The sequence below is a fragment of the Ranitomeya imitator genome, chromosome 4 (assembly GCF_032444005.1).
Source record: "Ranitomeya imitator isolate aRanImi1 chromosome 4, aRanImi1.pri, whole genome shotgun sequence".
In the NCBI taxonomy this organism is placed as follows: Eukaryota; Metazoa; Chordata; class Amphibia; order Anura; family Dendrobatidae; genus Ranitomeya; species Ranitomeya imitator.
Window position 1 is genome coordinate 35,242,816 of NC_091285.1, and position 12,277 is coordinate 35,255,092.

Genomic DNA, 12,277 nt, shown 5'->3' on the forward strand with positions numbered 1-12,277 from the left:
CGGTCACACCGAAGACACTCGGCCACACCGAAGACACTCGGTCACACCGAAGACACTCGGCCACACCGAAGACACTCGGCCACACCGAAGACACTCGGCCACACCGAAGACACTCGGCCACACCGAAGACACTCGGCCACACCGAAGACACTCGGTCACACCGAAGACACTCGGTCACACCGAAGACACTCGGCCACACCGAAGACACTCGGCCACACCGAAGACACTCGGCCACACCGAAGACACTCGGTCACACCGAAGACACTCGGCCACACCGAAGACACTCGGTCACACCGAAGCCACTCGGTCACACCGAAGACACTCGGCCACACCGAAGACACTCGGTCACACCGAAGACACTCGGCCACACCGAAGACACTCGGCCACACCGAAGACACTCGGTCACACCGAAGACACTCGGCCACACCGAAGACACTCGGCCACACCGAAGACACTCGGCCACACCGAAGACACTCGGCCACACCGAAGACACTCGGTCACACCGAAGACACTCGGCCACACCGAAGACACTCGGCCACACCGAAGACACTCGGCCACACCGAAGACACTCGGCCACACCGAAGACACTCGGTCACACCGAAGACACTCGGTCACACCGAAGACACTCGGCCACACCGAAGACACTCGGCCACACCGAAGACACTCGGCCACACCGAAGACACTCGGCCACACCGAAGACACTCGGCCACACCGAAGACACTCGGCCACACCGAAGACACTCGGTCACACCGAAGACACTCGGTCACACCGAAGACACTCGGCCACACCGAAGACACTCGGCCACACCGAAGACACTCGGCCACACCGAAGACACTCGGTCACACCGAAGCCACTCGGTCACACCGAAGCCACTCGGTCACACCGAAGCCACTCGGTCACACCGAAGACACTCGGCCACACCGAAGACACTCGGCCACACCGAAGACACTCGGCCACACCGAAGACACTCGGCCACACCGAAGACACTCGGCCACACCGAAGACACTCGGCCACACCGAAGACACTCGGCCACACCGAAGACACTCGGCCACACCGAAGACACTCGGCCACACCGAAGACACTCGGCCACACCGAAGACACTCGGCCACACCGAAGACACTCGGCCACACCGAAGACACTCGGCCACACCGAAGACACTCGGCCACACCGAAGACACTCGGCCACACCGAAGACACTCGGCCACACCGAAGACACTCGGCCACACCGAAGACACTCGGCCACACCGAAGACACTCGGCCACACCGAAGACACTCGGCCACACCGAAGACACTCGGCCACACCGAAGACACTCGGCCACACCGAAGACACTCGGCCACACCGAAGACACTCGGCCACACCGAAGACACTCGGCCACACCGAAGACACTCGGCCACACCGAAGACACTCGAGCACACCGAAGACACTCGGCCACACCGAAGACACTCGGCCAGCACCGAAGACAGTCGGCCAGCACCGAAGACAGTCGGCCAGCACCGAAGACAGTCGGTCAGCACCGAAGACAGTCGGTCAGCACCGAAGACAGTCGGTCAGCACCGAAGACAGTCGGTCAGCACCGAAGACAGTCGGTCAGCACCGAAGACAGTCGGTCAGCACCGAAGACAGTCGGTCAGCACCGAAGACAGTCGGTCAGCACCGAAGACAGTCGGTCAGCACCGAAGACAGTCGGTCAGCACCGAAGACAGTCGGTCAGCACCGAAGACACTCGGTCAGCACCGAAGACACTCGGTCAGCACCCGAGCATGCTCAGATAACACCTAATCCGAGCAAGTCCGCTCATCACTGATCATAACCTTGCAGGAGAAGGCTAGCACTGGTGGCCTTACATGCCCAGTGCTTACAAGCTCTTCTGTATAGAGCTGGTCGGGATCGTTGGCGCTTCGGATCCTGGTCGGTGTCAGTGGAGCTCTGCTCCTACGATGCTGCGGAGGTAAATCTCAATCACGTCGATCCATCATGAGATCTGGGGGTTTTGTAGACAGGTCGTCACCTTGATACTGGGGTGTGATGGCGGCATTTTACTTGCACCTTAGTAGCGGGATGAGTCGGTGACCACCGCTCTCTGAGTATTTCTTATATTTGGACGTACATTTCTGTTTCTATTCTAGATGTTTTAACAATGTCTGAAAAAGAGAGCAGTGAGTGCCCAGGGGGAATGGAGCAGGAGCAGGAAGAAAGCGCAGCTCCTACGGAAAGTGATAGCCCTGAGGAAGGACGAGCCGTCTCCGAACCGGTGGCCATAACTCGCAAACGTCCCGAGGCCAAATCTAACAGTGTGTCCGCCGAGGAGGACGAGGGGCAGACCCCCGACAAGCCGGAGCAGGTGAGGAGTGGGCAAGATGGCGCCGGTGTATGGCCACATTCACACTCCCTATTTTAGCATGATATTCTATGAGGCTTTTCAAATTTCCGATTTTTTTTTTTTTTTTTTTTTTTTTCCCAGGACCAAGTGGTCCACAGAAAATATCGGAGACGTATCTGATTTTGATCTGGGATCAGGAATCTAATTAATGGGTCCGTGATTAAATCTGACCGCACTCAGATGACATCCACATCAGCTGTCAGAATAGGGAAGGTGGAGGCTTTTTTTTTCCTAACAATTTCTCCACGTACGAGAAAATCTGATGACAGTCATAGCACAGTCTGATCTGATCAGAATAATTGGTCCGATTATCTCGTACTCGAAAAAATCGTTTTTCTGAATGAGGCCTAGGCTTTTTTTTTTTGCAGAAGTTAATTTTTTTTTTTTAAATAAACTGTGCTCACCTTCCCCGGGTTCAGCTATGAGTCTCTGCCGCTGCTCACACACGCACACACAGCACTCTTTCATGCATGCACACACATCTTTTCTAAATACACACACACTGCTCTTCTACATACACACAGCACTCCTTCATGCATGCACGCACAGCTCTTCTATATACACACAGCACTCTTTCATGCATGCACACACTGCTCTACTATATGCACACAGCACTCTTTCATGCATGCACACACAGCTCTTCATACACACAGCACTCATGCATGCACACTGCTCTGCTATATGCACACACAACACTCATTCATACAAGCACACACAGCTCATCTACATGCACACGCACAGCCACAGCTCTTCTGCATACACACAGCACTCTTTCATACATGCACACACTGCTCTGCTATATCCACACACTGCACTTCTTCATGCATGCACGCACAGCTCTTCTACATACACACAGCACTCTTTCATGCATGCACACACTGCTCTGCTATATGCACACACAGCACTCATTCATGCAAGCACACACAGCTCTTCTACATGCACACGCACAGCCACAGCTCTTCTGCATACACACAGCACTCTTTCATGCATGCACACACTGCTCTGCTATATGCACACACAGCACTCATTCATGCATGCACACACAGCTCATCTACATACACACAGCACTCTTTCATGCATGCACACACTGCTCTGCTATATCCACACACAGCACTCCTTCATGCATGCACACACATCTCTTCTACATACACACAGCACTCTTTCATGCATGCACACACATCTCTTCTACATACACACAGCACTCTTTCATGCATGCACACACTGCTCTGCTATATCCACACACAGCACTCCTTCATGCATGCACACACATCTCTTCTACATACACACAGCACTCTTTCATGCATGCACACACATCTCTTCTACATACACACAGCACTCTTTCATGCATGCACACACATCTCTTCTACATACACACAGCACTCTTTCATGCATGCACACACTGGTCTGCTATATCCACACACAGCACTCCTTCATGCATGCACACACATCTCTTCTACATACACACAGCACTCTTTCATGCATGCACACACTGGTCTGCTATATCCACACACAGCACTCTTTCATGCATGCACACACATCTCTTCTACATACACACAGCACTCTTTCATGCATGCACACACTGCTCTGCTATATCCACACACAGCACTCTTTCATGCATGCACACACATCTCTTCTACATACACACAGCACTCTTTCATGCATGCACACACTGCTCTGCTATATGCACACACAGCACTCATTCATGCATGCACACACATCTCTTCTACATACACACAGCACTCTTTCATGCATGAACACACAGCTCTGCTATATTTATACACACACATAGCTCCTCACGATGAACAACCTCTGTACAGGTCCCGGTAGCTTTCTTTCCTGCCCTTCCTACATCAGTTTTGGGCAGGAGGAGGAAGAGCATTGGTCTCAGTGATCAGTAAAGGCACTGTCAGCCTTCTCCTCCAGGAAGCTGGACGTTTAGACACACACACTTTTTGGTAAGGTTTTTTTTTTTTTTTTTTTTTTTTTGCTAAAAAGCTGTCTTATAGTCCAAAAAAATACGATAATCTTTTTTTTTTTTCTTTGCAAAACTCTTTATTTAAACTTGATGCTGATAATCATTTATTTAGAAAAAAATAGGCAACTGCAAAAAAAAAAAAGTCCTCATTTTTTTTGCTTATTCGTTTTAGCTCCTTAATGACTGGTAATGTAGATTTTTGTCATAGGTCCCGAACTCTGGATTCCCTAGGCTATTATTGGGTTTGTATTCAAGAATTTTTTTTCTGCACTGCTGCTCTTTTGGTTACACAGCTGTGCAAAGAATTGCAGGCATTTGTCCAGTCTTCGGCTTCGTCATCTGCTTCCATGATAATGTCAGTATCACATGGCTGCACTGGGTGAAGGTCGCCATAATGGGCACAGAGTCATAAACCAGCCTTGTGATGAAATGATTGGGAGAGTTTAGTGTCCATAAAAAAGCTGATGACATAAACTCGCTACATCAAAAACTATATCAATAAACTTTTCTTGCACTTTATATTAGTAAGCTGTACTTTTCCATTATCCGGATTCCGCCAGGAGCCCTGTTAGCTTGTTGCTTGTGGTGGAGTTTCATCTCTATCCAGATACAACTAAAACACCTAAATTAATTTTTGGAGCGTATCGATGCCCCTGCCATTCCTCCGCCTGCAAGCGCCGCCTTCTTGAGGCTGTATGCTTGGCACCCGACCAACCTTCCAAGGCTTTCAGCTTTGCATCCTACCCTTAAGACCACTGAGATGACCCTCTGGCGAAAGGGCTTTTTTGGAGACATACGTGGCACCAAGACACCAGGTTCTTTGTTAATAGAGGGGGAGACCTCTTGGTATGATCCGTTCTCGGAGCAGGGACTTCTATTATAGTGGTGGTGCCCTGTCAGATAGAGGCGTGGACCTTCTTCTCTACTCCCTACACACAGCCTTGAGCTAGTCATGACCTGAAGGTCCTGGAGATGCCTCCTGGCCGCATTGGACAGCTCCATGTCCTATGGTACAATCGGTAAAACCTGCTTGCCCCAGGTATTATTCTTCCATCTAGTGGGTGACTCTGGCAGGGGTCTGAAAGATTGAAGCCTTGGAGAGTCAGTCCTCCATCTTGCTGTTCCAGGTAGATCCTTGAGATTGACCTCCTATGTCCTTGTCGGTTTGGTTTTGGTGTTCCTGATGCTGTCTGGAGAATGAAAAAGTTTCACATGCCCATTTTCTCAGTCCAAAATTCAGGACACTGATGCCCCTTGTAGACTTGGTCTTAGCTTCCACTGACATGATGGAAATCACGTCTGTCTTTCCAAACACTCCGACCCACAAAATATTCATCAAGCACACTTCTCCACCGATATCTCACTTTAGTTCGAAGTGCTGAAAAGACAAATGATCATCAGAAACGCATGGATATCTGCCCTCAAATCTCTTGTTTATGGCCAAGTTGTGAATAACCCTTTAAGGGCTTAAATTAAAGAACCAGCTGGATTACTATTATTATTAATTTTTTATATATATATATATATATATATATATATATATATATATATATATATATATATATATATATATATATATGTATGTATATTATTTATTTTATTTTTTTTTGTGCTGCCTCTCCTCAGACTTTGAATTTGGGGGAACACAAGAATCATGGATTATGCTGATGCTAAAAATACATCTTGGAAAAAAAAAAAGCTGTCTCTTCCCCTAACAGGCTAAACCTGTGCCACTAACACCAAGCTATTCTGTTTAGCTGGGCGCTCACTGGTTTCGATCTGCAAGTGTGGAAGATTGGGCAAAACTAAGGCGGCGTCTAACAAGGCACGGCCCACTCCTCCGTCTGATAGAAGCCTCCTGGGTCATTTGCCCGCAGGCATCTGTTCTTCAATTCCTATGGGCCACTACTTAGTCTTCAGCCCACATCTTAGGCTACTTTCACACTGGCGTTTTTTGCCAGACGTCGCAATGCGTCGTTTATGGCAAAAAACGCATCCTGCAAAGTTGTTTGCAGGATGCGTTTTTGCCTCATAGATTAACATTAGCGACGCTTTGCCACACGGCGCAACTGTCGCGCGACGGTTGCGCCGTGTTGTGGCGGACCGCCGGGAGCAAAAAACGTTAAATGTAACGTTTTTTGCTCCTGACGGACCGCTTTTTCCGACCGCGCATGCGTGGCCGGAACTCCGCCCCCACCTCCCCGCACCTCACAATGGGGCAGCGGATGCGCCGGAGAAATGCATCCGCTGCACCCGTTGTGCAGTGCGTCAAACGCTAGCGTCGGAATCTCTGCCCGACGCATTGCGACGGGGAGATTCCGACGCTAGTGTGAAAGTAGCCTTAGTGGAGTTCTTACCTTTTGCGTGTAGTGATACAACTCTTAGCAGAAGGTTACAAGGGTAAGTAACCTGAAGGATTGCTATTCTTCCTTCTGCGGTCTTAGTATTAGTTCTCCCACCCCAGGGACTGCCCATGGTTCTTGTATCCCCCAATGAAGATCTTTGGTGCTTGTTATAAGGCTACGTTCACATTGGCGTTCCGCCAATGTGCGTCGCTGTTGCGCCGGCGACGCAGCGGCGACGCAGCGGCGACGCGCCCCTATGTTTAACATAGGGGACGCGTGCGTTGTTTTGGTGGCGTTTTTCGCCACGTGCGTCGTTTCCGACGCTAGCGTCGGACGCAAGAAAACGCTACATTGTAGCATTTTCTGTGCGTCCGATTTTCGTCAAAAACGACGCACGCGTCGCAAAACGCGAGCGTTTTTGCTCGCGTTTGCGCGCGGTTTTACGTGCGTCGCGCGTTGCGTCGCCGACGCAGGGCGGCGCAACGCTAGTGTGAACCTAGCCTTAAATCTTTCTCATAGCCTTCATTGGGGGATACAGTTTCCTCCCTTATTCTTAGTGTCAGCCTCCAGGTTGCAGCGTATAATCTGTGGTTCCTGTGTCCTCCAATGAAGGCTACGAAAAAGAGATTTTACGGTGAGTGCCCAAAATCTTAATTTTTCCATGGAGCTCATTAGTCTTTATTTTCTTGCAGGAGTCTGTTGCCAAATCTCCTTCATCATGGGGCTATTGGGGTAACTGGGGCAAGTCCTTAATTTCCACAGCTACGGCCACAGTGGCTACTGTTGGTGAGTATAGATGGGTTCTTGATTAGGTCTATACGCCCTGAAAACCTATACTAATGTCTATAGAGTTGTATATGTGTGCCATTGACTACCATTGTAAGCGGGGCTTGAACTTTGCATTAAAAAAGTGTAGTCTACGAAATATAATGGCCAAACTTACACTAAAACATCATTCTTTTGGTTACATTTGGGCTTTAAAAGTCTACAGGAATGGGTTGGGAGCACTGACGTGACTACCGGTAGATTGTCCAACATTCGAAACCAACGTCCGTCAGCTGGAATGACTGGGAGATTGAAGAGTTTCTTCTGTAAAGATGACACTTCACCTCTAATTAGTACATTTTTTTAGCATAAGACAATGCAGGGTCTAGACCCAGTGTTGTCACACCTTTAAAGGTTTGCTCGTCTTCAGCCAAGGTACATCACTCCTTTGGCTTCCTACTTGCTAGCTGCTGCTCATGTTGCAAGCAGAGGCAGGGGCAATGAAACTGGCCGAGATTGGGAGTTAACAGTGCGCTGCAGCGATTCGGCCGTCCTCGGAGAAGGTCATGTAGAAGCTGACAGTACATGCTCCTCCTCACAGGTCAAGGCATCTCTTCTGCAATCGAGAAGGCGGAGAGCTCACTGGGAGTCCCAAGTCCTGTAGAGTTGTCATTTAGAGACCGCGCAGAATCCACAGAAGGCAAGTAACGGCCATAATTGGTTTATTTAATTGCTATAATATTTTATATGATTTAGTAGTATTTTTGCAATGTGCAAAGGGAAGGGAGCAGAATTAAAAGGAGTAACACACAAAAGACTGACAAGGGAAAACAGAAGCTCAGTCACACAGGAATAGACACAAGGGACAAGAGTAAGGAGGCTGCGAGTCACACTACGTGATACAACAAAGGGGAAGGAAAATGTTTGCACCCCACAACGCACACAACAATCACAGAGCAACCATTAGAAATGCCTGAACATCCCCCACCTCTCCAGACCAGGTTTAGACAAGCTATAGCTGACACTCCTGATGACAGTCCGATCACGGATCTCAATGCGCAGGCTGACCGTGGCTCTCCAGACCTATGAGGCTGTGACACTCGGGTTGGGAGAGCCGCGATCAGTCCCGGCTTTGCGGTCCAAGATCGGACCGATTGGCATGCGCCTTTATTGTTGTAAACATGCCCAATCGTTTCGCCATTGAGTATTAAAGGGACTTTACTCATCTCCTGGACTTACACATTGCCGAGTCCAGCAGCGGCGGGGATTCGACCTTTGCACTAATGAAGTGAAGGACATTAACCGCGCATTGAGGTGCATGATCCCCCGCTATGTCTACTCAATCCACTTTTTTCTCATTCTGATGGTCTCATTATCTGTCCTTTTACTGCTTAAAGCCAAAGTTTTGACATTCGCATTTTGTTCGAATACTAAACCCCAGCTGCATATCGACATAGCCATGCTATTCCTCTTGTCAGATGCTGGATCCGGAGAAAGCAGTGAACCCAAAGAAGCGGAGGGCTCTTCCCCTATTACAGGCGCGCTGGGATTCCTCTCCAGTATCTCTACGGCGGTGCAGAGCACAGTAAGTAAAACCTGAGTCTGCAAATGGTGGCAGAATTCCTCGCAAATCTTCTATGTGTTATGGATTCTCTACCATTGGCTGCTGATTTCATTCTCTGAATTCCAAAAGGTAAAATCCACAGCAGATTCATAACAGAATTGACATATTGTGGATTAGAAAATCCTCAGCGTGTCTACACGTTCACTACATGTGCATGAAGTTTCCAAAAATTCCTTCCACGTTTTTTTTTAACTTTTTTTTTCAGTGAGGAATCCGTAGTTTTTCCACGGCATATTATACTATCAGGATGGCCCTTATATGCTATTTTAGGACCACTAATCCATTATCCTCACTGCAGAAAGCAGCCCCCATTGTAGAGAACTTTCATTTTCTAGATTATAGTCGTTATGCAATACCAATGTAGAAAAAAAGCAGTGCTCTGTGGGGGTCCGACTGCTTCACTTTCACAGGTATGGAGACCCCCAAATACCATTGCGTTAGCCAGGATTTAGGATCTATTCACATCCGTACTGTGGTTTCCGTGTATAAAGTAAAGTGTGGCACCGTGCCACATCAACTAATTGTGTCCGACTAACCCCATTGATTTTAAAGGGGTCCATGAAATTTCTTCACGGTGTCCATCAGGAAAAATGACACTACATGCATTATTTTTTTTCAGTCAAATATGACGGAGTCTGCAGTGGTGTGAACAGGGAAGTGATCTGGTTTCATATCTCTTGTAGACTGGATCTTATGCAATCTGGATCTGATCTCCGGCTGTCAGACACAACTGGAGACCTTGGGGAGAAGACACAAGCGATTTATTACCACTTCTGTCTTTTCTTTTGTCGGTTACATAGTCCTCAGTGAGCAGTATGCAGTGAACAGAAGCATCGGTACGGCCCATGCTTTCGCAGAATCTAGTGAATACATGATCGCTGAATCTTTGCCAGTATAGCAATCCACAAATTGCCAGAGGCAAATAAATCCCTAACTGAAGATTCTAAAACATAACTTTTAATATAGAAATTAATAAGGGAAATGCCGGTATAGCAGAACTACTGGAATATTAGCAGACCTAACTCATCCCTACCAGTAATGACAGTTTTCCTGATTTTCCCCTGTAACTAGGATTCCTGTGATTTCCATATAGTTACAGTGGAGAAAAAATAACAATAAAAGGAAATAAAAATATGTAAAAAGTAAAAATGTGTATAAATCACCAGAAGAGGTTAAAAAAAAGTTAATATGATGTACGGTGTAATGAAAATCGTATTGTTAATGTTTAATCACCTTTCCCCAAATCTCAGGGGAAGACCGTGCTCACCGGAGGGCTCGATGCCTTGGAGTTTATTGGCAAAAAGACCATGGACGTTATCGCAGAAGGAGACCCAGGCTTCAAAAAAACGAAAGGACTGATGAACAGGAATGCTACTCTGTCCCACGTAGGTTAACGCCATTTACTATTCCAACCTCGTGTGGTTGAGCAGGTCAGAGATCTGCTGCAGCTTCCTGCACAGCCGGATGGTCGGAGCGCCGCTGTGGAGGGAAGAACAGTGAATGGAGCACAGTGCTAAAGTTCCTCCGTGACCTCTTCATTCACAGGATTTTTTGGGGACTCCAGATTATAAAGTGATCATGGCTGATCTGGAAAATGTCTTCTTAATTGAACACGATCCTGCCATTCTGGTGTCATTTCTGTTGTATCACTCCCTGTAGGTTTTACGAGAAGCGAAGGAACGTGAAGAACAGCGGGTCAGCGGCGAGGTCTCCGCAGAGAAGGAGCGACGAGCGCACTACGGACTATTATTTGATGAGTACCAGGGGCTGGCCCACCTCGAGGCGTTAGAGATGCTGTCCAAAGAGAGCGAAGGAAAGGTAGCTGTACTCTCTCTGCTGTCACTACTCACTATCTACAGATCATGTCCCATCATGGAATTACATCATCTGTCAATCTACAGAAGGCGATAATGTAAAACCGCGCCTGTCCCCAAAGAATGTAAGACTGGTTTTGGTTCACATACCAATCTAATATGTCCAGTAACTGTCCCAATTCTCATATTCTGTAACTTCACATCCACACTTTTTGAATGGGAGGTTTTTCTTCAGTAGCATTCTGCCAGTGCTATAGGTGCTGGACATTCATGTCTCTAACTTCCCAGCATACATTGCTCTGTCCATTTTTGCCTTTCTCCATTTGAAAGTGTGATCTTTGTTATGCCTGTATGAGGGATAAGGAGACACAGTAACAGAAAGAAAAAGACCATCCCTAACTTCCTGTAGTGAGAGAGGAAGACCCGCCCCAACTTCCTGTAGAGAGAGGAAAACCCGCCCCAACTTCCTTTAAAAAGGAAGACCCGCTCTTACTCTTTTTTTTTTTTTTTTTTTGGTGAGAGGAAGACCAGCTCCAACTTCCTGTAGAGAGGGAAAGATCTGCCCTCAGTTCCTGTAGAGGATTCCACTTCCTGTAGAGAAACAGACTCCCCCCTCCACTTCCTGTTGTAGACAAAGACTCGCCCTACTTTCTTTAGCGAGACAAAGACCCTCACCCACTTCCTGTAGAGAGTCAAAAGACCAATTGCTGCATAACACAAAGGCTCGCCTCCACTAACTGTAGAGACACACAGACCGGCCCGCAATTCCTGTAGAGAGACCAAGATCTCCACTTCCTGTAAAGACGCATGGCCAACCCCCACTTCCTGTAGAGAGACAAAGACCTGCCCCCACTTCCTGTAGCGAGAGACAGACCTGCCCCCACTTCCTGTAGCGAGAGACAGACCTGCCCCCATTTCCTGTAGTGAGAGACAGACCCACCCCCACTTCCTGTAGCGAGGCAGACCCGCCCCCACTTCCTGTAGCGAGGCAGACCCGCCCCCACTTCCTGTAGCGAGGCAGACCCGCCCCCACTTCCTGTAGCGAGGCAGACCCGCCCCCACTTCCTGTAGCGAGGCAGACCCGCCCCCACTTCCTGTAGCGAGGCAGACCCGCCCCCACTTCCTGTAGCGAGGCAGACCCGCCCCCACTTCCTGTAGCGAGGCAGACCCGCCCCCACTTCCTGTAGCGAGGCAGACCCGCCCCCACTTCCTGTAGCGAGGCAGACCCGCCCCCACTTCCTGTAGCGAGGCAGACCCGCCCCCACTTCCTGTAGCGAGGCAGACCCGCCCCCACTTCCTGTAGCGAGGCAGACCCGCCCCCACTTCCTGTAGCGAGGCAGACCCGCCCCCACTTCCTGTAGCGAGGCAGACCCG

The 12,277-nt window shown here is 48.7% G+C and overlaps 1 protein-coding gene across 1 annotated transcript in view; it reads left to right on the forward strand.

Moving 5' to 3' along the window:
- Positions 1–12,277, forward strand: part of FAM114A2 (family with sequence similarity 114 member A2) — a 34,616-nt gene that overhangs the window by 472 nt on the left and 21,867 nt on the right. The window contains exons 2-7 of the mRNA XM_069763525.1: positions 2,127–2,341; positions 7,393–7,486; positions 8,067–8,165; positions 8,944–9,050; positions 10,340–10,474; positions 10,749–10,907. Coding sequence (XP_069619626.1) covers positions 2,138–2,341; positions 7,393–7,486; positions 8,067–8,165; positions 8,944–9,050; positions 10,340–10,474; positions 10,749–10,907 — 798 coding nt within the window. The 5' untranslated portion in view covers positions 2,127–2,137. The remainder of the gene's footprint in view (positions 1–2,126; positions 2,342–7,392; positions 7,487–8,066; positions 8,166–8,943; positions 9,051–10,339; positions 10,475–10,748; positions 10,908–12,277) is intronic.